The following is a 25,407-nucleotide window of genomic DNA, read 5'->3' on the forward strand; positions in this document are numbered from 1 at the left end:
CCCCGCGCTGTTACCGGGGAGACGCGGGAGGGCGGGGGGCACCGGGACCGGCACCGGGACCGCGACCGGGACCGCGACCGGGACCCAGCAGGATGGGAACCGAGACCGGGACCGGGACCCAGCAGGATGGGAACCACGGCCGCCCCGGAGCGGACCCCGCACCCCGGATAGCCCCCGTCGGGTATGTCCTTTCCTGGATATCACAGGAGAGTGAAATCTGATTAATTTCCCTGTGTTTTTATGGTTAAACCGTTATCGAAGAAGCCTTGTGCATGATTGTGACAGTATTATCTTTCCAGCATTCACCATCTTGCCTGAAAAATAGTGAGTTCGAATAGCCTAATGTAAATCTACTTTTTCAAGTTCTCTTTTTTTTATTTCTGCACCTCTCTGTATTTTATAGATGAGAATTCTCTATATTTTATTTAAAAATCTTGTAGAAACAAAATCACAGAATCTGAAAAAAATGGTACCTGGCCTGGAAGAACCTCTTATTATGCAACGTTATAGATAAAAGGCTGTACATAGTGAAACACTGTAAATATTAGTACGTTACAAGTTTTGTGTGTAATGAGAAATCCAAGTTTGCACATACATGTTGAGAGCATTAAACAGGCTACAAATATTTGCAGTTGCTACACAGGAGGGATGCTTTAGCGGCGGGTTGTTCAAATCCTAGAGGATGCTCCTTGGCATGTATATTAAGCAGTATTGTTGGAACTTTTTCTTAGAAGCATTAACAGTTACCTTACAAAATTCACAGTGGATAATGAAGACTAGAAATAGAAAATGTGCCAGTCACTTTCTCAAAATTCCTTTCAGATTCTTGAAAAATTTGATGACAACTCCTCAGATGAATTAGGTTTGCATCCGGAAGCCAAGGAGAGGAGAGAGCAGCCGACATAGATCTCTAAAGACAAGGTGCGTAACATCCATCTGATGGCTTATGGCAGAGCAACAGGACGTGAGTGGCAGAATAACAACTTTACTATAGTAAGACTTTTAGCAGAATCTGTATGGGATTCTCATAAGCAAACCAGGTAAGCATAGCAGTGATAAAGTTTCAATAAGGTAAGTAAAAAACTCATTTGGTATTCATCCTCAGAAAGTAATAATCCTAATTTCAAAACAAGTACTTTTGACTGAGGTTTCGAGCGTCAGCGTGTTGTTCCTAGTCCACTGTTTTGTTTAATCACTTTGATTGCAAAATAAGTACACTTATTAACCCACTAGCAATCTGAAATTGAGAGACACTAGAAGTAGTAGAAGAAAGTGTTTTTTTAAAATGGTTTGAAAAAAGGACAAAAGCAATACAATGCAGGTAAGAAAAAAATATTATATAAAACTAAATAACTGACTAAATAACTGAGTGCATAAATACTGCTGGACTGTACGGTATTTCTGCAAAATAAAGCAATGGGGGCCATAGTGCCTCACAAACTGAGTCAGTGTCATTCTGCTGCCACAGAAAAAGGAGCAAAGAGTAAGCATTCCACTTGTGTCTAGTATGCATACCTTAGATGTGTGAAGTAGTTCTTGTACTCTGCACTGGCACGGCCTAAGCTAAGCCCTGCATCTAGTGAGACAATGGCAAAGGATTTGGCTATCATAATATTCTCCAGATAGAAAAAAAGTTGATGGCAAATAATTTGTTTCACAATAATATTCACAGTTTAGAGGACAACTGAATTTGTGTTCATGAACTGCAAGTAGGGGTAAATTAAAGACTAAAGAGAAACAAGCAAAAAGTATTTGAAAAGTAAGTCTAAAATAGGTCTGAAATAGGAAGTTGGACTAGATTATCTCCAGAATCTCCTTCCAGTCTTGCTTTTTTGCAATTCAGTACTTCTGCATGAATCAGAATAGGACAAAATTGAAAGCTCAGTCCAGGTGGTCAAATTTGTAAATGCCAAATCTGTGTGTGTTTTAAAGCTGACTGTCCACTTTTTGTGTTAAATCTGTAATCTCTTTTTCCAGCTTTATGATGCTATGAAAAGAAATGCCCTGCTTTCTTTGTAATATACATGTCTTCATTTAAGTATTTCTCCTCAGCTGGCAGATTGCCTTTTTTCTGAGTCTAATTATAAACTATGAACAGGACATGGCTACCTTTGTCTAAGAAAGAATAAAAGACCAAAATTAATATTTGCTTCCTTTTGCTTCAAACAAAACTTGTCCAACTTCCAGACTTCCAACGAATGAAGGTATGGTGACTGATTTTTCATATTTGGATTTTTCCAAATTTCTTGTATCTTACAGAATTTGCAATAGTTTTATTTTTGTCCAAACACTCCTTTCCAGTGCTAACCACTAACTGTGGGTGGAAGGACTGCAGGACTGCTATTCCTCATTCTCCCTTCTTGCACTCTGAATCTGGTTCTACATGTCTCAATGCAGCCCCAAGCACCATCTTCAAAACTGCATTGTATTCCTAGAAAAAGGACCAAATTCCAGATCCTAATTTCAAATGGGAATTAGTTACAACAAACGAAGATACCCAACACCTTAGTTAAGCTTAGTCAAAGAGTAACCGCTCCCGGTACCGCCCCTGGCACCGCCCGGTACCGCCCCCGGTAGAGACCCGGCACCGCCCCTAGTACAGCCCCGGTACCGCCCCGAGCCGCCGCTGGCACCGCCCCGATACCGCCCGGCACCGCCCCGGTACCGCCCCGAGCCGCCGCTGGCACCGCCCCGGCACCGCCTGGCACAGTCCCGGTACCGCCCCGGTACCGTCCCGAGCCGCCGCTGGCACAGCCCCGGTACCGCCCCCGGTACCGTCCCGAGCCGCCGCTGGCACAGCCCCGGTACCGCCCCCGGTACCGTCCCGAGCCGCCGCTGGCGTGCCCCTGCCCCCTCAGGCAATGGCTCTTACCGGTAACGCAAGGCATGTACGTGCTTAATTTGTCGAAGCCTGAGCACACGAGTGTTCACTGTGTAAATGCCACATCGAGAAATGAGATATTTGACCATGCCGAACAGCGCCGTGATTGCCAGAACAAATGAGCTTCTCTAGCGCCTTTACTTGCGTTTCACCTTCTCTGAACAGTAGAGCCTATTCAGTCGCACAAAATGCACCACGAAATACTGCAATTGAGCTATTTCATTTCAAGCCGGGATCATTTAGCTTGTCAGCACCTTTTTCTGGAGAAATGTTTGAAATCACTGCTTGACTCTATGGGGCAGGAGAAGTTGTGAAAGACATATGTACAATTATGGTGGAAAGTGTGGTATTATCATTCCTTTGCACTGCTCAGTAAGGCTGCTGGCAATCTTAGTGTGCAAAGAAGTCTCAGTAATGTTTGATTTTTTTAACTTGTACTTTGCCCGACCATTTCAGCTATATTTTTTTGACTGATTTTAGTTATTTGGAAAGATGAAACTAAGAGGTATGGATTATGGCCAGTTAATATTTAATATTTAATTGAATAAAAATACCTAGGTTTCGAAGAAGGACTGCCATAAAAGTACGAATTAGGACCTTTCAAAGTCTGATAAACATGTCTTTCATTCCAACACTCTGTATCACTTGACACAATGAATATACCTGATGATTTCATAGGCCCTTATATCCTGGCCTTGATCAGACTTTCGTTACAAATTGCACAGGATCTTGCCACATTTTCTGTAAGACAAAAATGAGAGGAATAGGAGTACTACTCTGATAAAGCCATGGGATTAAATAGAAGCAAAAATGTGGTTTGGTCAAAGTGAAAGCCTTGGCTCTCTGTTTCTGTATCTTACAATACATTCTGTACATAAAAGCATTATGAATGGTAGGTCCTTCTGCTCCACGGAAGGATGGCTGTGTTCACCACAGGAGAAATCAAGGCCTGAACAAAGTCCCTTCAGGAAATCATCTATTTTCCTTAGAAATGTCACAGCCAGAATGATACCGTATTTCACCACCATCAAAGGGCACTATCCTCACATAGGGACTATCACAGGTCTCTGATGCCCTGAAGTATTTTCATTCACTTGGAAATTTTTAGCTGGGAAGGACAGGAAGTAATTATTCCAGGCTAAAAGACTGAGTAATTGTAGATTGTTATTCTCACAATATTATGAAAATCCTTTTTACACTATTTTGGTCCTACTTTGTAAATCTCTTTTTATAAAGGTCATCTACCTGTGACTCGTCCTTCAGTATGAGGTAATCCTTTAGTCTGCTTTTGCCACTCTCCTTCTGTGTTGTCAGGACCTCTAACACCTGCATTCAGCCCAGTCAGCTTTTGATTTTCATGGGGGTGCCAGCTACTGCTGCAGCGCATGAAAGCAGAAGTTACACCATAATTGCTATATGGGTCTATTATATGGTTCTGGAGTGTGAATTTACAGGGAAAAGGAGCAACTTCAGAAGCTGGAAATACCCTATTTCCCTGTCTCATGCAGCGCACACCTGCTTAGGATTCAAGCCTTTTCTACTGCAATTCTACCATGACCACAGACATCTCTGATTCACTCTAGAAAGCAACAGAAATACCATCATTCTGTGAATTGATGGTACAGTTGAAGAATGCAAATGGATCACATCACCAGAATTAGTGTTTTCATTATAAAGCCTTCCCCAGAGCTTCTAGTCTCTGTGTTTGGATATTCTTTTTAAGCTTTCACTCCAGTTTGCATGTCTCCTGTTTCATTTCTCCTTGGCAGAAAGCCAACTGGAAGAGCATCTCTGCACTGCAGTGAAAAGCTGCAGCTCTGGAAAGCTACCATGTCAAAAACAAGCAGCAAGCACTAAGACCGAATCCCCTGAAAACAGAAGGTACTTCTATCAGCTTGTACGAAAATACCTGAATATTTTATCTTCATGTATTGTTGTCATGTTTTCCCTCCATGATCTACAATCCTACTTTCATGATAGAATTCAATGTGCATTGGCATTTATTTTCAGGTTTACTGCTTTATTCACTTATTTACCTGTTCAGTGCAATCCTTGAAAACTAAATTATTGCTGCTATGCAGGTTACAACACACAGGAATGAATTAAACCCTTTTGATACACTAATTCTACCTGTTTACAAGATTTAGTTCATAAAGTTCATAGCCAGTGGTGTCACCATAGTTTAACGTGCAAAAGACCTATTGCAATATCTCCTAATTTATCTGTGGAGAGCTAGATCTTTTGATTTAAGACCTTAGTTTGAGAAAACTCCACAAGCTAGTAACATCAGCTGTAGCCTGCAGAGATAATTATTTTGTATTTTTCTCCGTTTCCGTGGTTGCTTTTTCTTTTCCCTTGCTATCTTTTGTCGGAGTCCTGTGACACTATAGAATCACATATGCTTGCCAAAATGCCAACTCTCTGAACCTTCTGAGGTTTCAATTGCAGTCTTGGTGGGCACGAAAGAATGAAAAAGGGCAGGATGCTGCCTTATCTGCCCATCAAGTTACTAAACTATAGCTCACCTGTGGAAATCCTGCGCACTGCAGGGGCAGAACTTGACACTGTTTTAGGACAAACTGTGCATTATTGCTGACTTGTGACATTTAATAATAACTGGGTTGCTTTTCCACCCAACTGCATCAGCGCAGGGTGGTCCTTCCTTTTCTGTCAGAAGAGACATGGATGTTTCCACCTGAAACTACTTTTTGGTGGCTCTCCCTTGTTCAGCCTGTAGAATTCTCATACTTTGGGGTTACTCAGCTTTTGCACATAGAATCACAGGATCACCAAGGCTGGCAGGGATCTTCAAGATCATCCAGTCCAACCATTCACGCAGCACTACCACTGTAATCCCTAAACCACTAAACCATCACCCAGAAACAGATCCAGACACCTCTTAGACACTGCCTGAGGTGGTGACTCCACCACTTCCCTGGGCAACCTGTTTCAATGTCTGACTATTCTGACAGTGGAAACGATTTTTCTAATTATCTAATCTGGATCTCTTCTGTCTCAGTTTAAGGCCATCTGCATTGAACTGCCTTTGAGCTGTGGCTAGCCAGAACTGTGAGCAGCAAGGACATGTACCCAAAGTCAGGGCATCTCTGGTCACCCCGGACAGTAAGAGCTCCTGCATACCCCACAGCCTGCCAGAACAGCCATGGACTGCCCACATCAGCTTTGCACTGGCAGCTGGCATAACTCAGATTCTTCTTGTAGCATCTGGAATCCAGGAAATCCCATTATTTATCACTGGAGACCATTACACCTGCTTCTAATTGAACAGAAGGAAGAGCCACCAGGAAGGTACTGCTCACTGCCAAGCAATGGTGAGGAGAATGACAATACCAAGCCCCTGGATCTTTAGAACTGCTGTCTTATATGGGTTTATTGTGGGTATTGCAACACCAAGCATTTAAAAATCTCTGTACATTTCAGTATTTAAATAACTAAATTCTAAACCAAACCATAAACCAACACCACTTCACCCCTGAATTGTTCTTTCCGCCGATGGTTTTGAGCATCCGAGCTGGTCGCTGTACCTCTCTGCCCATCTTGACCGAAGGAACTAAGACCCCGCGCCACAGCGCCGGCGGGAGCTCACCGGCAGCCGCCGTGCCGGCGCGACCGGCCTCGGGCGGGCAGGGCGGGTTCGGAGCGGGCGGGTCCGGGCCGAGGCAGGGCAGGCCGCCCGCGGCCGGAGCCGTGTGGGTCCGGTCCGGGCCGAGGCAGGCCAGGCCGCCCGCGGCCGGGGCAGCGAGGGGCTGGAGAGCCTGAGGGAGGGGCGGGGCTCGGGGCGGGCCCGCGGGCGGGGCGGGGCCTGGGGCAGACCACGCCCCCCCCCCCCGCAGTAGCGCAGCACCCCGCGCCAGCTCGGCCAATCAGGCGGGGGCTCAGGGCGCTTTAAGAGCCGCGCGCCAGTGACGGCGCGCTGCAGCAGCCGCCGCGGCGTTGCCATGGAGACGGCGGCCGTGCCGGTCGCCATGGACACGGCGGCGCTGCCGGGCGGGCGGCGGCACGCGCTGCTCGCCGTGATCGGGGAGATCGGGACGGAGCCGGAGCGGGGCGCGCTGCGCGGGGCGCTGGAGCGCGGTGAGGCCCGGGGGGGGGAGGAGCGCGGTGGGGCCCGGGGGGGAGCGCCGGAGGGGCCGGGGCAGACGGACGCGATGCCTGCCCCTGAGAGCCGCGGGGCCGCGCGGCTGCCGCCTTGTCCCTGCGGGTGCCTGGGGCGAGGCGCAGCTGGCGGTGCCCTCCCCGCCCTGCGGCACCGCCGTGTGGCCGCAGTGTCCGCTGCTCCCGGCGGGATGGCGGCCGAGGCCGCGGGCGCGGCGCTGTCGGGCCGCGGGGACCGGGCGGGGCTCGGATCCCCGGCGCAATGCGGGCCGGTCTCTGCGGCGTCAGACGGCATCTATTGTTTGTAATTCCAACATCGTTGCTTTATGTGCATTTGTGACGTGTAGCTAATGCGCATCGTAAAGGTTAAAGACGTTCCATGGTTCTCCTTCCCCCTAGTCTTTATTTAATTAGTGGTCTGATAGATTAAATCCTACCTCCATTTTACTCCAAAATTCGGTCTCATTGGAGGAATTCCCCTCAGGACTGTTCCTCGAGGTCCCGGGGACGGCTGTGAACAGGGGTCTGTTGTGGTATGTCTTCTCCCTGTCTATAGAGCAACTGCATGGAGCAGAGTGAGGGGGGACAAGCCACACAGCGAGCTGCTTCAGGAATCACACAATGCAGGATAGACCTGCCTCTCCTCTTTTCTCCTCTATTATCTGTATTTTAGTAACACCAGAGACCTTGGCAGTGAATTAGTCTTTGTATATTAGATGCAGTGCTGTTTAGAAGTAAGGGGGAAGGAGGTGATCTGATGATAGTTTTTCCCCTGTGGCAGTTTCTGATAGTTTCTGACAAAAGGACAAAGAGCTGATCAATTACATCAGGATCTTAAGGGAATTCTTGTTCTAACAAGCAGTTAGTACACCTTTGAGAAATAAAATAAATAAAATAAATATAAATTCTGACTCACCTTTACTCCTCCCCTCAGCTCCCCATTTCCAAGGTTTGAAATATGCCAGGGACAATATTGGCCAAACTGTTATTCAGACATAATTCTGTGGCTATTTTCTTCCCAAGCATCAGCAGTACTGAAGAACAGATGGACAGTGCAATTTAAGAAAAGGGTGGGTATGAAAATGTCAAATATTGTCCAATTTCTTCACTTCAGTATCTTTTCCAGCTATCTGTTGGCAGGCCACTTTGTTCATGACGAATATTTAATTCCCTTTTTCAAGGGATGGCTTTAGTCAGGAGTGGTAGATCTGATTATGACCATCTGGCCTCTGACAGACCTTCTTTGAAGGGGCCTTTCCTGCTTCCTGCACAGCAGGGTGATCATCTTCACTTGGCACTTCACTGAACTGGTGTGCCAACCTACATTCTTATCCGTTCTCTGAATCTTTGAAATGTGACAGATCAGACTGTGTACTAAAGGATTTCATTCTGATGTCATATGCCAGTAATCTGAGATTTCCCACTGCAGAGGAAAAACATGCTATTTGCAACATAAATTCTAGCTGCCATAGTAGAAATTGAAATAAGTTCTATACTTGGCCTTCTCTGACTAGAAACCTGCTGAAATTCTGCCAAATGTAAACACTCATTTGCATGAGAAAGAGTCATTTCAGAAGTATTAGTAAGTTACTGGCAGTAGAAGTGAGTTTCTCAGGGAGCTGGAAACCTAGATTTCAATCTTTCCTCTCTCACTTACATGGAATAATCCAACAAGTTAGAGTTTTCCCCACTACAAAATGGGAGAATGACCTCTTCTTAAAATGGATCAATATTTGCAAACTGAAAGATATGAAGAAGGAGAATAGTTAAAATGACAGCAATCTTGAGCATTGTCAATAGTCAGCATATTATGATGTGGACAGCTGCACTCTTGACTCAAGGAGTTCAAGAAATGTGGAAATGATGGTTGCCATTTAAGTGTTAGCTGCTGTAGAGGGCTCATGTGAAGGCAGAACAGGCAGCTGAGCAGTGAATATACAGAGGATGAAAAACTAGAGTTTGTTTTGTGTCTGTTCTGTTGGCTGTGGCACCCTCTGCACAAAACAAACAAACAAAAAAACAACAAAACAAAACCAAACCCAAGCAAAGAACAAAATCAACACAAAAACCCCAAAACACAAAAAAACACCAACAAAAAGGCCCCAAACAAACAAAAAACAACTAAAGATTTTTTTTTTTTCAGTCAATAAATCTCTTTCCCTGACTGATATAAGAAGTATATTTTTCTGGACTTCTTTCTGTACCTTGGTTCAGGATAATGCAATAGCAGCTTCAGGATATTATAGGAACCTGCTCATTTCCAGGTGTAGAGCTTTGTAGGCTTGACATTGTGTATTTGTGGGATACCTGAACAACACTTTTTCCAAAATATTGTCTAAGAAATGCCAGTTTTATTTTTCTGTTACTTTTGTTCAATTTTTGTTCAATATCCGGAAGACTAGGTCTGGTATTGGGGAGAAATGCCAAATCTTTTAATCCAATTACCTCAGCAGGAAATAAAACATTCACAAGGGCATAAAGAATAAGATGGAAAACTGATGAGTCACATGGTCCCTTGCTTAGTCTTTGCATTTGCAAAGTGCTTGAATATTTGCCCTTATTGTGGTGTAGTCTGCACTCTGATGGTAGAGGATTCTAATCAGTAAGGACAATGTTCTGGCTCATGTGCCATGGAGTGATAAATTGGAATTGTGGCAAACTGGGAGACATTCTGAGTAAACTCAGACTACCTGTAGGGAAGAAAATGTTGAATAAATTGTTTTAAGTATGAGAATAAGTGAGAATTCCACTCCTCCCTTTCTGCTCCGAAAGAGCATCTCTTCTTTCTGCGTCCTAGAGGATGTAGCAGTACCTCAAATAGCACTCAGTGCTGCAGTGGGACACGACGACCATGACACAGCAGCTAGTCAGCAGGATTTGCCCTGCAGAGTGCCACCTTGTTCCTGTCCAGGTCAGAATGCTCAGCAGTGCTGCATTAAGATTCTCATATACTGGGCATTTGGTTAAACAATTATGCTCTCTTGGGGTGTAGCATAGGAAAATAGATGGATTTTTGTCCATCTTCTTGCTCCATGTCTTTTTAGTATGTGTTTCATTTGTTCGTATTTCATGTCCAAATTGAAAGGTGCTGTGCTGGTAAGTTGTTTAGTTTTCCGGTTGTTTTTTTTTTTCTTCTTTTTTTCTTTTCTTTTCCTTTCTTTTTCCCCCTGAAGTTTAGATGATTTACTGTGGGGTTTTTGTGCAGTCTGAAGTGCCAACTTTCAGCACATAAATAAGCTTTGCTACTCCACTGTGTCAGCTGTCACCAGAAAAAGAAACTAAACACAAAGGGTTTTTTAGCTGCTGTAGATTCTACAGGCCTTGAGACTACTGACCTGTGTGATGCAGTGATTACTGTGCCTTGGCATGTGTAGAGAGCTGGAGCATGTATCCTTGAGGATCCTCTCCCACCAGAGGCCAGCAAAAACTGTTGCACAACATGGACAGCTAGAACTGCAGTAAATGGGAATGATATCTCCATGGAAAATTAACATGGTTGCCTTGAAAGAAAGTAGATAATAGAAGCAATAAAACTTTGTATTTTATGCAAGAGAGAGATGGTGAAAGAGCTCTCAGTGAGGATTCCATAAAAAAATACTGAAGCTGAAATTCTTGTTTCAGCTTGGAAGTCTGTGGCATTGGCCTTCAACATTTGCACATCAGCACCAGATGCTGGAATAGGAATTCATAATGATGTCCTGGTTTTGTTCATTGTGGCACAGTGTAGAGTCACACCATCTAGGAAAGGCTGCTCCCTATTGGGATGTGAAAATCTGTGGTCTGTAGTGTTTGGTGTCCTCCAGGATGTACACTTGCTCACACTGAGGTCTGAAGGTGACTTCCCCAGTATGGCTTGGTGCCACTTCGGAAGCAGAAGCACCTTCCTGCTGTGATATGAAGGCAATTAGCTGCCAAAGATTGTAAAGATTAAAGAATAGACTCAAATGATCTCAGTGGGATCAGTGTCTTTGGAGGAATGATTAGGCAGAGCGAGTTGGAGGAGTGGGGGGCTTTTGTTACTTGGAGGATGCGTAGGCTGTGAGGGCAAAAAAGCTGATGTCTATGAGTTTTTCAGTAGCACAACCACACAGTAGCTAATCTCTACCGGTGACTAGTGCTGGAGAGTGCAGATGTAAAACTAACATCATCTGTTTTTTTGGTTAAGTGGTAGTGTAATTCATTTGGCCTCATCTCTCATTGGTTTCCCTTGCATGAAGTCCAAGTTGAATGGAGACTTGCTCACTGCATGTCCTTCAGAAAGAAATGTTTTATGGAAGGTGAGTATCCTATGGTCCTCTGCTTCTGAAGACTTTCTCCATCCTAAGTAAGCTCATCTAGTAGAGCATCCCTGGTCTTTGTGTGTCCTCACTTCTTTGTCCACTTCTGTTTCTGGAGTAGATGTAATGGTAATGACAGCTTTCTTTTTTTTCCTTTCTTTCCCCTTTTTTTTTCTTTTTTTCTTTTTTTTTTACTTTGACAGGAATTCGTTCCTGGAACATTGATACTCTGTGCTGTGATCTGAATCATCAACTGCGGCTCTTTGTAACTCGACATCTGGCTCATTTTTCTTCTGAAGTCAAAGGTCAGCTTTTTGGTTTATATGCATTAACTTTTAAGTCTTGTTTTGGGTCTGGGAAAAAACCCCACACCAGCAACAAAGAATAAAACTAATTGTGATTCAAATAGTGACTTGTTTGCCCAGGATTCTGCAGAGCCGAATGTGAAAGAAAAACAACCGTAACAGCATGTTGGATACAATGAATTTACCTTAAAATTAAAGATCTTGCTACTGAGAATAGAGTTGAATAGAAATATGTGGTGCTTTAAAGCCTCTTTAACCAGTGAGAAGTTAGAATCCATCCATCCATCCAGTATCCTATTCAGGTGGCACAAAATAGTTTACTTTCTAAAGTATTTATTATGGATCTCTTCTTGTCAGGTTTTAGAATATGTGTTCATATGCACAAAAGGTGTTGCAAATAATGTGTAAGAGTACCAAATGACTTCTTGGATTCTTCAAACTCCCTTTCCTGAGAGCAGTGAATAAGAGCTTTAAAAAATGGCACTAACCATTAGAAATTTGGCTTGCTTAGCTTGTAGAAAACTCGAACTCTGTTTATAATACTTTTATATAACATATATTAAGTTACTATAATAAGCACAGATGACACTTGAAAAACCTGGTTTATATAATAACATCTTATAGCTCACTGTATGTTTTACACTCTTGTCAAAGCTTCTGATTTTTTCCATTGGGGAAGCTGTTCTTCTAATGGACAGGTGTGAAAGAAAGTACCTGGACACTTCTCAAATGTGTCTCTGACTGAGAGGTCTCACCTTCTCTGTGACTTTTTAACACGGGGATGGAAATTCTCCCTCCTTGCAAGATGGTGTTGTGTGTATACACTTATGAGATTAAAATAATGTGTATGAAACATAATTTGGAACAGTCAGCAGATCTGTCTCAATTTGAAGTTGCTGTAACAGGGCCTATAGTACAAATAGACTAGAGCACTAATAAGTTACCATGAGTATAACAATTGCCCAAGAGTTCTTCTAAGTCATAGTTGAAATATCTGGATTAATGTCAGCAAAATGTATCCCACTCTCTTCACTAGCTTTGTTCCTGAGGAACAGAGGGTGATGAATGTGCTGGCAGTCTATGACGAGGTTTCTGTGATGGATCTGAGGAGCTGCAAGTCTGTTTACCAATTGTCAGGCCTATTGAGCAAAGCAGCAGCAGCTACAGTAGAAGGCAGGGGGAGTGTCTGTCTGGGAAGAGTCACCATTGGTTCAGTTATGCTGTCCCAGGATTTACTTGATGGTGGGATCTTGCATGCAGACAGGTTTCTCTCAGTGACAGCAGTAAGCTGTGGTTGTGGCAAGGTTTGTGAGGAGGAAGTGGGAAAGACTGCTGCAAGAGAAAGTTCAGGTCACAACTGATAATACAATCTAGAAAAAGCTCAAAAACTGGGAACAGCCTTGTCTGCATTCCATATGTACTATCAGATAATATCCTTTGGAATATAGCTGCTGTTTAAAATGCTCTTTTAGCTTTGCAGTTTCTGCTTGAGCAGCTATTTTTTACAGACTATTTTGATGGTAAGGAATCTTTTATAATTTTCATTTTCTTTTTAAGCTTGCTGTGTATGCTGTAACAGCCCTTTGAAGGTGTTGTTCATCACAATTTTCTGGATGAACATAGATAAAACTAGAGCTTTTTTATTGTGTTTGGCTCTGCACTTTACCTACCCTCTAGTTCTTACTGTGGGCAAAGGGAAGAGTCCCTGCAACTGATTTTCCTCTCCTTATATGAGGGACACGTACCTCCACACTGGTGTGCTGAGTAGGATATCTGAAGGACAAAACTATTCTTTTCATAGGTGCATTAATTGGAGAATATCATTCCCTTAAAGGCTGATGTTTGTAGTCTGGTTAGGGAGAAGCTGGAGCTCAGCAGTTACTGTAAAGCCAGAGTAGTTCTACTAAACCTTCTGTTTAATGAAGGAGGTTTCTCACTTGACAGACATGTACGAGCAGTAAATGTTTGACACCACTGGCAAGAAACGAAAGGTGGATACTGGTAATTCTATATGACTAAGTAAAACAGTCTACCAAAATATCACAAGACTTTCCCATTTGCTATTTCTCACTCAGTACAATAGTTATTTCTAACCTGTATTTGTAGGATGTGAATGCACAGTGTTTGCAGCTGAAGTTAGAATGTAACTGCAGTGTTCCCTGGAAATGGAGATGGCACAGTTACCCTCAGACAAGCTTTTAGTCTGCTTAAAGAGGATGAGGAACAAATGAATCTCAAATGCAGGACAATCAATAAGAGAAAAGCACAGGGCAGAGCTTGCAATAGTAAACTGAGACTGAATGCATCTCATGGAAGTTGATTTGTTGTTGGAGTTCTGAGTTTCTTTCTTCCCACACTGACTTGCTGGCTGTCCTCTGAGTACCACAGACACCGTGGCCTTTTCTGTAGGGGTAATCTCACAGCATAGTTCACAGGTTATGGATGGGAGGCACAGCAAGAAATCAAGTGTGGATGTATTTGGAGATTCTGGAACCTAGTAAATTGTCTGAAGGAAGGAGAGCGTGATGTGAGGAGAAGAAATAAGCACAAGTGTGGCTTCCTGTATGCTAAAGGCAGCCCCAGGTGCACTTCTGCACAGCTCTCAGTTGCTATTGTCTGCCAAAGTAGTTTAAGATCATGGGCAGTGTCTCCTTGCATTGGATGTTGAGAGTTCTTTAAAACCAGGAGGGAATGTTTCTTTCAAATAAAAAGTGACATGGTTTGAGGTGAAGTGCTCAGAAGAATTATTTCTCAGCACAAGGGGAGTATCCCTTCTGATATCTACTGATTTTGATGTGCGGAGAAAGCCATTTTTTCTGAAAACAGTTAACTCTGTGAATATTAGCAGCTGCTTTCAATCTGACTAGGGTGTTTTAACTACCTCAACAACCATTCCAGTGGTCTTTTCTCTCAAGCCATACTTTGTGTTGGCCTTCAAAAAACTTTTTAAAAGTAACTAATGACAATTGAAAATCAAGCAATTAAAGACACCATGCAGATTGAATTTGATGGAACAATTTTTTAAAATAATCAAACATAGATTATATACTTTTCTTGCCTCTGTAAAAGGAATACAAGAAATATTAAACACTTTCAAGTATTAACTTGCATTTTCCTTTGCAAACAATGTTTTGCTCTGAAAGCCATCAATAACAGTTGAATAAGTAGCTGCCTTGTCAGCAGTGGCCTTCAGGCTCTGAAGCCTGTCCTATTCAGCCTAACGCTCATCCTTCACATCCCACTGATGCCTCTGTTTTCCACTTTGTGCCAATTGAGGGTACAGATGTATCTGCCGCAGCTCCCTGAGAATGTGGGGAAGCTGTGTTACAGCTCTTGAAGGCAGCTGTCTTTTGGATGAGCATTCCTAGAAGGCTTTTAACTCAGACTAGAAGAAGAATTTGGTTTTACTGCCTTTCTGGAGCATGCTGGCAGCTACAAAGAGGATGAAGACTTTCCCTTCACAAGGGCCAGGGAGTGCAAGTTGCACTGGGAGAATATTGAAATCAGGTAAGGATTTTATTTTTATTTACCATGAGAAAAATCAGTCACAGGGAAAAACCTCCCAGGGACATGGTAGAGTCCCATCATTGAAGGTTTTCAAGTTGTAATTGGACAGGATGCTAGATGTATAATCTGTTTCATGCCCCATGAAGTTGAACCAGATGATGTTTTGAGGCCACTTCAAACCTTGACTGTTCTGTGCTTCTATGTATTCAGCTTTGCAGAAAGGTCAGGGACTTTTAGTCCTGGTACAAACCAGGTTGTTAAGTTACACACAATCTAGTAAGAGGAAAAGGCAAATGCACAAGCCCACCATGCACGTCTTTATCTCAAAGTCTGGATTTGATCTTCCTTTTGCATTAATATTCCATAGGTCAGTGTTTTTACTTGTGCAAGTGATTAAATTTCTCTGTGGAACTTGGAAAGGCTTGGAGTGTCAGCTTGTGCCATATGCTTTTTCCTACTGCACTGCTTGGTTTTCAGTGGTGAGTCTCAGTTAAATAAGCTGCCTTGTTTATTCAAATTATAGCTTCTAGATAGTACAGATTATAAGTTTGTGTTCAAGCTAAAGCTGTTCTAGATAGAAGGAGGCAAAATACCAATTGCTTGTGAAAATTAGATTACAGTGAAAATGTATGCTCCCCACAGCTGTGGCCTTTGCTAGAGAGATTTCTGCAACATTGATCATTGAGTGATGGATTTCGTTCAGCTCTTGGCTGTAATAAAAGTATTGCTATATCCTAAATTTGCATGTTCAGGTAGAAAAAAAGGCAGTGGCTAACACGACTTTTTTTTCCCCCACAGATGCAACAGTGCTTCTTTGGACTTTTGATGTGATTTCTAGTCCTTGAGCAATTAATTGTTCTGTACCATTTGTCTGCCAACATACTTTTGACCAGAGAAATACAAAAGCAAGCACTTTTCAGCTTCTGTGCTTCCTCCTTGTGTGCTTGAGGACTGTCTGTACTTCCATAGTAACCACACTGAGCATGACCTCAAAGACCCCATGAATTGCAGTCTACTAAAATAGCTTCCCAGGCAGAAGGCATGGCCTGTGTTTCTTGTTGGTACATGTGGCTGCAATAATCCCAAGCACTGCTCTTTCCAGCTGATTCCTGTCACAAACATCCTTAGATTTTTCTCCCAGATAACTGGTAAAGAATATCTCTGTGGGACTTGCAAACACCACCAGGATTTACCAGTTAGACATACTTTAATCTGTTGCTCATGTATTCTGCAGGAATACATCTTGTCTAAGGCTGCTGTATGTTAGGGTGGGTAGTGTTCAAACCAAAGGTACACGCAGCACAGCGACAAAAAAATGGATGCATGGGCAGGAGTGTAAGATGAGTGTATAAAATATTCTTCCTTGCTGTCCTGGCTCATATCTCTTTCCAGCTCATGGAGAGATGTGTTTTCTATCTGTTCAGTAGCAGGACTTTTCAACTTCTGCAGAGCTTTTCAGTTTTTCACTGCAAGTAGAGGAAGCAGAGAATAGCACAGTTGAATTGACCTGGCACAGGAAGAAACCTGCAACCATATCTTTGATTGCTTGGATGCTTAGATTCTTATTCTTGCCTGGTCTCATTTTGATATACCTTCCTATATTGGACAATCCTGTCCAATCTGATTGTGTTATAGGTCTGGTATATTTGCCTGCTCATGATTTCTCCAGATTGCAGAGGCCAAACTTACCCAATGGTTTCTTATAAGGAAACTATCCCAGACCTTTCATTTTGTATTTTATATTTTGTATTTTTTATTTTGTATTTTATATTAATGCCTTCTAGTTATACCTCTTTCAGATGCTGGGAGCAGAAGTGTGTAGTGTTCAAAGTGGGGTAGAGCTATGCATTTACACAGTGGCACAAGGGTTTTTTTCTTCCTTTCCTGATTTCTGACATACCTATTGCTTTCTGACTGCTGCTGAGCAGTGAGCTGACTCATGAATAGAACTGAGGTTATCATAACCTCAAGATACCCACGTGGTAATAGTTAGCTCTGGTTAGCAATAGTTAGTGTAATTTTCTATGTGATTTATACTGATTAAGGAGCAAACAAAACTCAGCATTGTGAAGTTTCCCTGGCAGTTTATCTGCAGCCATACTTGGTACTCTCCATAAGCTTTGCCACCAGTCTGCTTTCCTCCTTCCCAGGTCGTCTGTGAATACAGTGAGCAGCACAAGTCCTGGTGTAGGCATGTATGACATAACTTACAAAATAATGACTGCACTATATCAATACAACCTTTGAGATCTTGACAAGCTTATTTGGTTTTTATTAAGAAGGAAGGTCATATTTTCTGTAAAGCTATGCTGATTGACATTACTTTAGTATTCTATTTGAATCTTTACTGCTGATGGGTTTTCCAGTCTCCTAGGACTTAAATGCCAGAGCAGTGGAACTCATATTGGAAGCTGAGAGCTTCTTAGTCAATCTTAGATCCTGGACAAGAAATTATCTTTTGAATAGGCTTGGCCTGAGTGCTGCAATCTTCCACCACTGTTACTGCTAAAATTTCATTGTCTCTAAAATATATTTTAATTTCATTCAACTACAGAGCAGAAATACTTACTGAATGTTTCTGACACTATTTGACCTTCAGAGCTTAAAAAAAGTTTTAAAATGAGATAGCATTAAAACATCTGCTGAAGTTGGTAAAAGCAGCATTTTTATTTATGGTCTTACTTGGTTTTGTTTTTGTGCTAAGAGACCTCCTCTGGACATTATACATCCTCAGAGTTCTTTTCTTTTAAGAACCCCAACAGAATTTTCTTCTCAATATTCAGCAGAGGATCTTAATAGACCCAGAGTAGCTGTGAAAAATTTATTCTTTCATAAGAATAATGCTTCCCATGAGTAGGTAAGATGGGCTGCATTTCATGAATCTAATGCCAGTATACTATAGTATTTATATATATGTATATGTATATATACTGCAGGGAAGATTAACCCTTGAATTTGATAGAAAAGGAAAATAATGATGAGTTCATTGGAAAAGGGTTGGACCTTTCTTCAGGACACAGTGTAAACCAAGCATTTTTTTTGTTTTGTTTTCTTTAGATACTTTGTGTCTTGGCCAGTGTGACTGGTTTTTCCTTTGTTACCTTTTAAAAAATAAATGTTGAGCCTGAGCTGTCCTTAAGGTAGTAGTGTGGGAATGATTGAACGGTTTTGATTTCTCAGGCCTTTTTTAAATTGCTTTAGTGGAATATATTCTGAATTGATTTTAAACAATGGGGTTTGCTAAAGTGGCGTTGGTCCTCATCTGTAGAACTTTCTAGAATGGTCAAGTTGGATGAGACTTAAATTTCTGATGGTTAAAAAAAACCAAACAAGCAGGAAAAATATCTCTGAACAACACAATAGGACAAAGACATATTTCTTTCAGATGACCTGATCTCAGTGTTTTATTAATAATTTTGTTAAGTGAGGCCTATTCTGGATTTTGTCTGCCTTCACTTTGACAGTAGCTAATGCGGAACTTGACAATGACTGTTTACAATGTTAGGTGTCTTCAGGTAAGTGAATGGTTTGAGTTTGACTTAATCCTACTTCTTTGCCTCTGAAATTTTAGTGAGTACTAATGACTCTGTAGAAAAACCTGCAGTAGACAGACTTTATAAAGAAAATTCTCTTGGGATCACTGTTCCAAAGATAGCATTTGCTTGCATTTTTATTCCTATTTCATGGGGATGAATAATTCAAAGTGATTATTGATTTCACTTCTTCCCCTCACCATACCCCCACCCCCTATTTGTTTTCCCTCTCTGGTTTCATCTGAGCTAGATCCTTGCAGGAAAGCATGTGCTGCAGTGCTGATCTCATCATACAGGAGAGCATAAACCCAGGAGGGAATAGTGCCTGAAATAGATGTCCTGTTTGATCCATGTCTGAAGAATATTTGCGTATTTCTCGCATTTTACCTTTTTCTTGACTAAGCAGATTACAAACAGGAAGTATCTAGAAACCATGACATTCTAAACATGCACACAAATTACTAGTGCTAGTTTGGAGGGACTAATGTTTTATCTCTTTAAATTTAAAATATGCCTGAAAGCAATTTCTGTTCTGAGATTGTACCATATGGTTATTTCCGTGCTATCTCTGCATGTAGTAGCAGCTAGATCCTGTCACTGTTAGGTTTTCCTAGAATTTTTAGCTTGTCTTCAGACCTGGATTCATTGTGAGAGAAGCCTCTAAACAATGCCTCTTAAATCTGCCTGAACCTGACAGGTTCACAAAATGTTGTTTTGTATTGCTTACATTAAAATGTCTGCACGTCAACATTTTGGTTTCCAATTCTAAATGTTACACAAAAAAAATGAAGCACCTCTGGTGGTTTTATGAACCCCTGGTATGGGTTAATAAAAAATGTACCTCCTTTTAGGCAGGTCATCTCCAGTCCATGTCACAGCCATGTAAACATGGAATTACATTACAGAGTGTTGTCAGCCTTCCCAGCTGTATGTTGGCTTGGCAATTTTACTTGTGCCACTGCCAATTCTGAATTCTGCTCTATCCTCTCTGGAGCCTGCCTCGTGGTTTCTCTGCTGGCTTGGCTCCTGCCTGCCATCTGCAGCATCTTCAGTGTTGCCACTGATGCCTGTTGCCTCTTGAGATCCTGCTGTGATTTTTGTCAGAGCCGTCCTGCCAGCTCCTTGTCTGTAGAGCATCTTGGCGTTTGCTCCCTGAACAGCAGGCAGGGTTCCTGCTGCTGTTGGTGCCTCTGGACTGACTGGTCTATGGGGGTGTTGGCAGCCTTGGCACCCCCTTTCAGGCCTGGAAGGCAGTGTTCAAAGAGCACCTTCCCAGGAGTCCATTTTTGGGGCAGCTAGTACCTTTTCCAACAGGTTACTGTCTGGTCCAGAGCAAGAATGTGATCTGAGGCAGTTCCATGTGTCTGGAAGGAAGAAATACCCTTTGCATGAGAAGGAATCTTGCAGAAGGATTTGGTTCATGTAGGTTCTCTCATACTTGTTGCATCTGTTCCTTTCAGTGACAGAGCTGCCTCCTGCACGCTGTGCCTGAGGGAAGTGCGGGAGGCTTTGCTGTGTCTGGGGGTGCCTTGGTGCTGGCTGAGGGGCAGGAGAGCTGTGTGCTGCTCTGGGAACGTTTGTGGGCAGGTCTGTCCTTGCTCAGGGGAATCAGGCAAACACGGGGGTTTTATCCAGTGCTACTGAGACATCCCTGGGTTTGATCCTGGTCCTGTCCCTCCCTGCCACCCCTCTGGGTGCTCAGGAGCTGTGTGGCACTCGAGCAGGAGCACCCTGCTGCTCTCACTGTGCTCTGCTATTTGCCTCAGTCCCTCTCCTCATGTTCCTTCTGGCCTTTTAGTGCTGCTCGTGTTTGCTCCAGTTTTACAGCCTTGATTTATAAACCTCTTTATCCTTTCCACCGAGAGTTCTAGACAGGTCATCTTGCATTGTTTTCCCTAAAGATTTGCAGTTGCTGAGTTAAATTAGGATCACCATTTTTAAAACCTTATTTTCTGGGGCAAGAAAGACCAGAACGTTACCACTGAAAACTCAGTGTTCATGGATTTGTTTAAAGTAGGAACTGGGAAAGGGGTTGGTGGCAGGTGCTGACAGTCTCTCTGGGCCTGCATTGGGGATGCTATTACCACAAGAGGAAAGCCTTCCTTGAAGAAGAAAATGATACAAATCTAAATGGAATTAATGACTTGGGATCTCGACCTTCAAACTTGTAAAATAACACATTAGGGCTGCTAATTCTCAATAGCTCGGATAATAACCACTACTTGGGCCCTGAAGCATCAAAAAGATGAAAACATCATTCTCAAATTAAGGAAGAGAAACCTAAATATGTAATTTTATTTTTATATACAGCAACAACAACATAATAATAATAACTGTACCTGCAAAGCTATCTAAAAGAATCAGGATCAAAGGTTACTTTCAGGATCAAAGGTTACTTTAAACAAAACTATACCAACAACCAAAGGGCTGTCACTACGTTTCAGAAATGGTTATCTAAAATAAGGAAACTTGACAAAAGTGGGAAATGCCTCTTTGGTCAGAATTTAAGCTAACATATACATTGAAAATGCAAATACCTGTGAATCAGAAAGGAGATAGGAAGACTCATTAAAAGTTACAGAGAAAGATGCAGTATTCAGCAAAAATGAGTGTTCTTTAAATGCATTCTAGTAAAGCCTGTAGACGAGTAAAAATTACTGTACCTAGACAGAAATGAAGATAGCCAAGAGGGTTTTAGAAGTGATTGAGCAAGTTGGTTGGTTTGTTGGATTGAAAGCAGATAGCCTGTGGAAGTCAGTGGATAGTCAAAGCAAAGAAATCTTCCAAGAGGACAAATGCAAACAAATCCTTGTGCTTCTTGGCAGTTTTTTTTCTGTCTAGTGTGCTGTGGTGAAAGCTTAATGCCTCTGCTCTTTACCTTGTTGTTATAGTGCAGTGAGAGTGTGAAAGCTGGGATGCAGACTAAGGGAGAGGGGAGAATTCTGAGCACCCAGAACTCTGCATTTCACAAAAAGGTGTGGGGAAATAAATATATTTTACTCAAACTAATATCTGGATCAGGCCATGGTTATTCTGTCCCAACACTTTCAGAAGATAGTATATTCTTGATCAGGATATCTTTTCTTCCTAAGGCCTTTGGCCTAGAGTTTTTAAGAAAATCAAATGTTTTTGAGCTTAAGATAATAGATAGCTTGGAGCTTTTGTTCAGAGAAGCATGACCTTTAGTCTCATTGTAAGATTTATGCTTTAGATGTATTTTCTGAAATCTTATACTTCATAAAAACATACTGCCTTCATTTATATAAAAGTTTTAAACATCATTGTAGAGAAAAACATGGAGCTGTGACCTTGCTCCACACTAAAATTTGAAAATAACAGAAAAACATCTTAAGAACTGACTTTTAATATTTATGCTGGCCTGTGGGAAGATCCTGTCTATTGCTGCTTATTATTTATGATCCAGGACATTCCTGTCAGTGTGATACTGGCTCAGTGTGATACTGTAGTGATGAAATAAGAGTTCACATTTTTAACAGTTTAATTTCATGTTTAATTCCATATCCTAGTCAGAAAGGAACTGCACCTAACATCCCAGGAAGCTTTGTAGCTTTTTCAAAGCCATGAGGACAGGGAACAGCCCTCAAAGATAGGATCTTTGTTTCAAGCCATAGTTGTCAGTTTGACAAAATGGAAAAAAGTGGTTTGAGTTTTTTAGCATAAATAGGGAAGAACTCACTATCTCTTTTCTAATTCAATACCTGAAATAAATCTATCCTTACATCAGGGAATAATAGTGTCTTTAAACTTTCATGTTTGAGTGGTTGCTGGAATTGAAGCTCAATGAGCCTCATCTCAGTACTGATCCTGGTGCCTGGTCTGTGAGGTTCCATAACCATCAGATCAATCTCTGCATCTCCTGAAGGACTGAAGAAGTGGAAATGACCTTGATCACAGCTCTAGGTCTTCCTGATTAAAAGCTCAGTGCCCTTTTTGTAGGAACTGGAAAAGCCTTGCAGATCGGTGAGTGCTTTCCTTACTAGTTCCCTTTTGCTTTTGTTGACTATATTGCTAAAAGTTGTTTTCTTAAAAAGCTAAAAAGAAGAGATTAACTGTTACCTGATCCTATGAAGGCAGGAGGGCTGCCTGAAAGAGCACAAGTTCAGGAGGCTTCCTAGGCCACTGAAATAACAGGTGCATGGTAGAGGCAGCAGCTGCTTTAAGAACCTCTTCGGTTTTGAGAAGAGTTTTGCTGGTCAAACAGAACACATATGCTGAGAACTGTGCTTTGTGAAAATCACTATACCTCGTAAATTTTTCCTTGTAAAAAACCACTTGCAAATTATAAAAATATACATTCCAGTTTTCTGGGGTGTAAACACATAACTAAGAGTAGAACGTGAGGGAAACTAGAGACAGTAGGTGCACCAACTTTCAGACATGAATTTCACAGAGATGGCTATTTCTGATGTAAGTTCTCAATAGCAACTGAAAGATGCAAAATTTTTGTGACTTATAAAGTATTTTGAGGCAAAAGAGAAAAGAGCATGACATATTGTTAAAATAATATTGTTTCCTTATAAAATAAGATCATGGATGGAAGATAACAAATTGGTCTGTTCGCGTGTTAGAGAGGTTTTAATGTGCTTAAGGATATCCGGCTAGTTCATGCTTTAAAGTGTACTTGCATCAGTATTAATAGGAAGGGATTTTGAAACAATTACTAATATCAGGAAATGTCCTGATTAGACAGTAAAGTCTAATTTTACTGGTTGAAACAGAATACATAAGTATTTTTAAAAATCAATACAGAAGGAGATGGTGCTGCTCTAAATATCCTGCTAGGGGCTAAATTGGATCACTATTATAGTGGGTGTAGAAAAGGAAAAGGCTTGCAGAGTTGTGTGTCACTGTATGAAATGACCAGGGTATATGCCCTTCCTGGGTGTGCAGTGGGAGCTGCCATTCTGGAGTGCTCTGAAAAATCTGCTGATGGCAGTGCAATTTCCAGCGTGGGCCAGTTCTAGACCCAGACTGTGTAACCCCCTCCCTGCCCTCCTGCACCATTGGCACTGCTCTCTGGAGTGACAGACAAGTCTCAGTGTTGTGGGTTTATTAGAAAAGATCCAAAGACCTGACCAAGGGATGAAATTGTCCCTGGGAATTGCCCACCCGGGTGGTTCCTACACTGAAGTGGATGATGTTAACTCAGATATTAAGAAGCCTAGTTTATATGAAGCAGTAATAGCAGATACATCCTCCTGCTTTGTCTTCAGCACTGCTACATAGTAGCACCTCTAAGGTAATATCCTCTGTTCACCTTGTGCATCTTTAAGCTGAAAAAGGGGAGTGCACATTTGATTTGCAGTCATTGCATCCCCACCTGTTTACTCAGCTCTTTACTTCTGACTCCTTATTCACGTTGACTGTGCAAAACTCTTCAGCTCACGTCATACTGGTGGTAGTGGGATGACAAGTACCATGCGTAGTGATCATGACCCCCTCTGTTTCGAAGAATATCCATTGTAGTGCACAGGGACCCATAGCATAGAACTGTTTTCTTCATAGTTTGTTCTTTGAGAATGTTTTAATCTTTGGTCTTTTTAAATAGGATGTTAAGATGCAGCTATGTTACCTGTCCAAAACATACAGAAATCTACAATGTTTGATCCAGTGCATTGATTTTTTCAGATATTTGCCACTGACTGGCATTATCTGAAAGCTACAGAAAGGAAGGTTCTGGTTTGGGGGCTTTTTAATTTTTAAAACTTAAAATTCTGTGGTATTTTTTATTTCTGAGCATTCCTTTGTGTCTGACAATCTTTGAAACATCACTGAGAGGGAGACCTGCTGTGGGGCCGGCAGGACATCTCCAGCTTTCACAGTTAATTCTGAAATTTAGAAGTAAGCCAGCATCATGTGTAAGGCAAGCAGGGCAGTGAGAGTGATTTCAGTTTTTGCTCTGGAGATAAAAAAAGGTCACTATTGCCAACCAGCACACCATGGAGTAATCTGGTAATCTGTGTATTCCAATGCTGGACTGGGATGACTGAGCCCAGCAAAGCAGAAACAAGGAGGCACAATTATTTCCAAGTGCCTTGGAGCTGATGCTGATTATGAAACAAGTTGCAAGATTCTCAGAAAACAGTGTAAACATTTATCTGAAAACATGCTGGAAATAGGTCTCCAGAGGTCGAATATCTGCTATTCTTGCGTCACTCATTCGCGTTTATTGTCTGTCCAGTGTGGTCCAAGCTCACCACTGGCCCTCTGTGCACCAGCTGGGTGCTGGTGTGTGGTGCCAGGCACGTTTGTCCCCGACTGGGTCGCTGGGGCTGCATGGGGTGCTTCGAGTCACTTGTCTTTAACTGGAGGAGCAGCTCTGCAGGTGGATCCGACGGGACGTTCCAGTTTGAGACACTTAAGCCGAAGGCGCGCAAGGTGGGATGGGGAGCACCCCTCCGGGACCCCGTGAGGAGCGGCCGAGAGTGATGGGGAAAGTGTTCAGACAGCCCCGGAGCCCGTGCCGGCCGGGGTTTGCCCAGTGCCGGCCGGGGTTTGCCCCTTGCCGGGTGTTTCGCAGCGCGGGACAGGATCTCGGTCCCTGCCGCTGCCCGGAGATGGGAGCCGGGGCCGCCGTGGCGCTGCCGGGCCGCCGTGCGGGAGCTCCGCGGCGCGCAGGGGGTTAAAGCCGCGGGGCGCGGCCGCCGCTCCCGCCCCGCCCGCCCCGAGCCGCGGCAGCCGCTCGCCGCAGCCCCGGCCGCTCGCCGCATCCTCCGCGCCCCGGGCAGCCGGCCGCCGTGGCTTCCCGGCCAGGATGGTAGGTGCAT

The 25,407-nt window shown here is 42.8% G+C and overlaps 1 protein-coding gene and 1 long non-coding RNA gene across 4 annotated transcripts in view; both read left to right on the top strand.

The window, feature by feature from the left end:
• Window positions 1–25: 25 nt before the first annotated feature.
• LOC130257518 (uncharacterized) lies at window positions 26–6,377 on the top strand. 2 transcript variants are annotated; one of them, XR_008841333.1, is made up of 4 exons: window positions 26–181; window positions 823–921; window positions 4,651–4,762; window positions 5,901–6,377. It is a non-coding gene; the product is annotated as an uncharacterized LOC130257518 (long non-coding RNA). The 2 variants fall into 2 exon arrangements; XR_008841332.1 differs by having other exon boundaries at window positions 39–181; window positions 4,651–4,778; window positions 5,901–6,368.
• Window positions 6,378–6,769: 392 nt separating this feature from the next.
• MAP1A (microtubule associated protein 1A) overlaps window positions 6,770–25,407 on the top strand; it is a 48,136-nt gene continuing 29,498 nt past the window's right edge. The window contains exons 1-2 of one of the 2 annotated variants that reach the window (XM_056500102.1): window positions 6,770–6,976; window positions 11,478–11,579. In XM_056500102.1, the coding sequence (XP_056356077.1) occupies window positions 6,841–6,976; window positions 11,478–11,579 (238 nt within the window). In that variant the 5' untranslated portion in view covers window positions 6,770–6,840. Of the gene's footprint in view, window positions 6,977–11,477; window positions 11,580–25,276; window positions 25,398–25,407 lie in introns of those variants that run through there. The other variant, XM_056500103.1, reaches the window with a different exon arrangement.

This window comes from Oenanthe melanoleuca, chromosome 10 (genome assembly GCF_029582105.1).
Source record: "Oenanthe melanoleuca isolate GR-GAL-2019-014 chromosome 10, OMel1.0, whole genome shotgun sequence".
NCBI classification, from domain to species: domain Eukaryota; kingdom Metazoa; phylum Chordata; class Aves; order Passeriformes; family Muscicapidae; genus Oenanthe; species Oenanthe melanoleuca.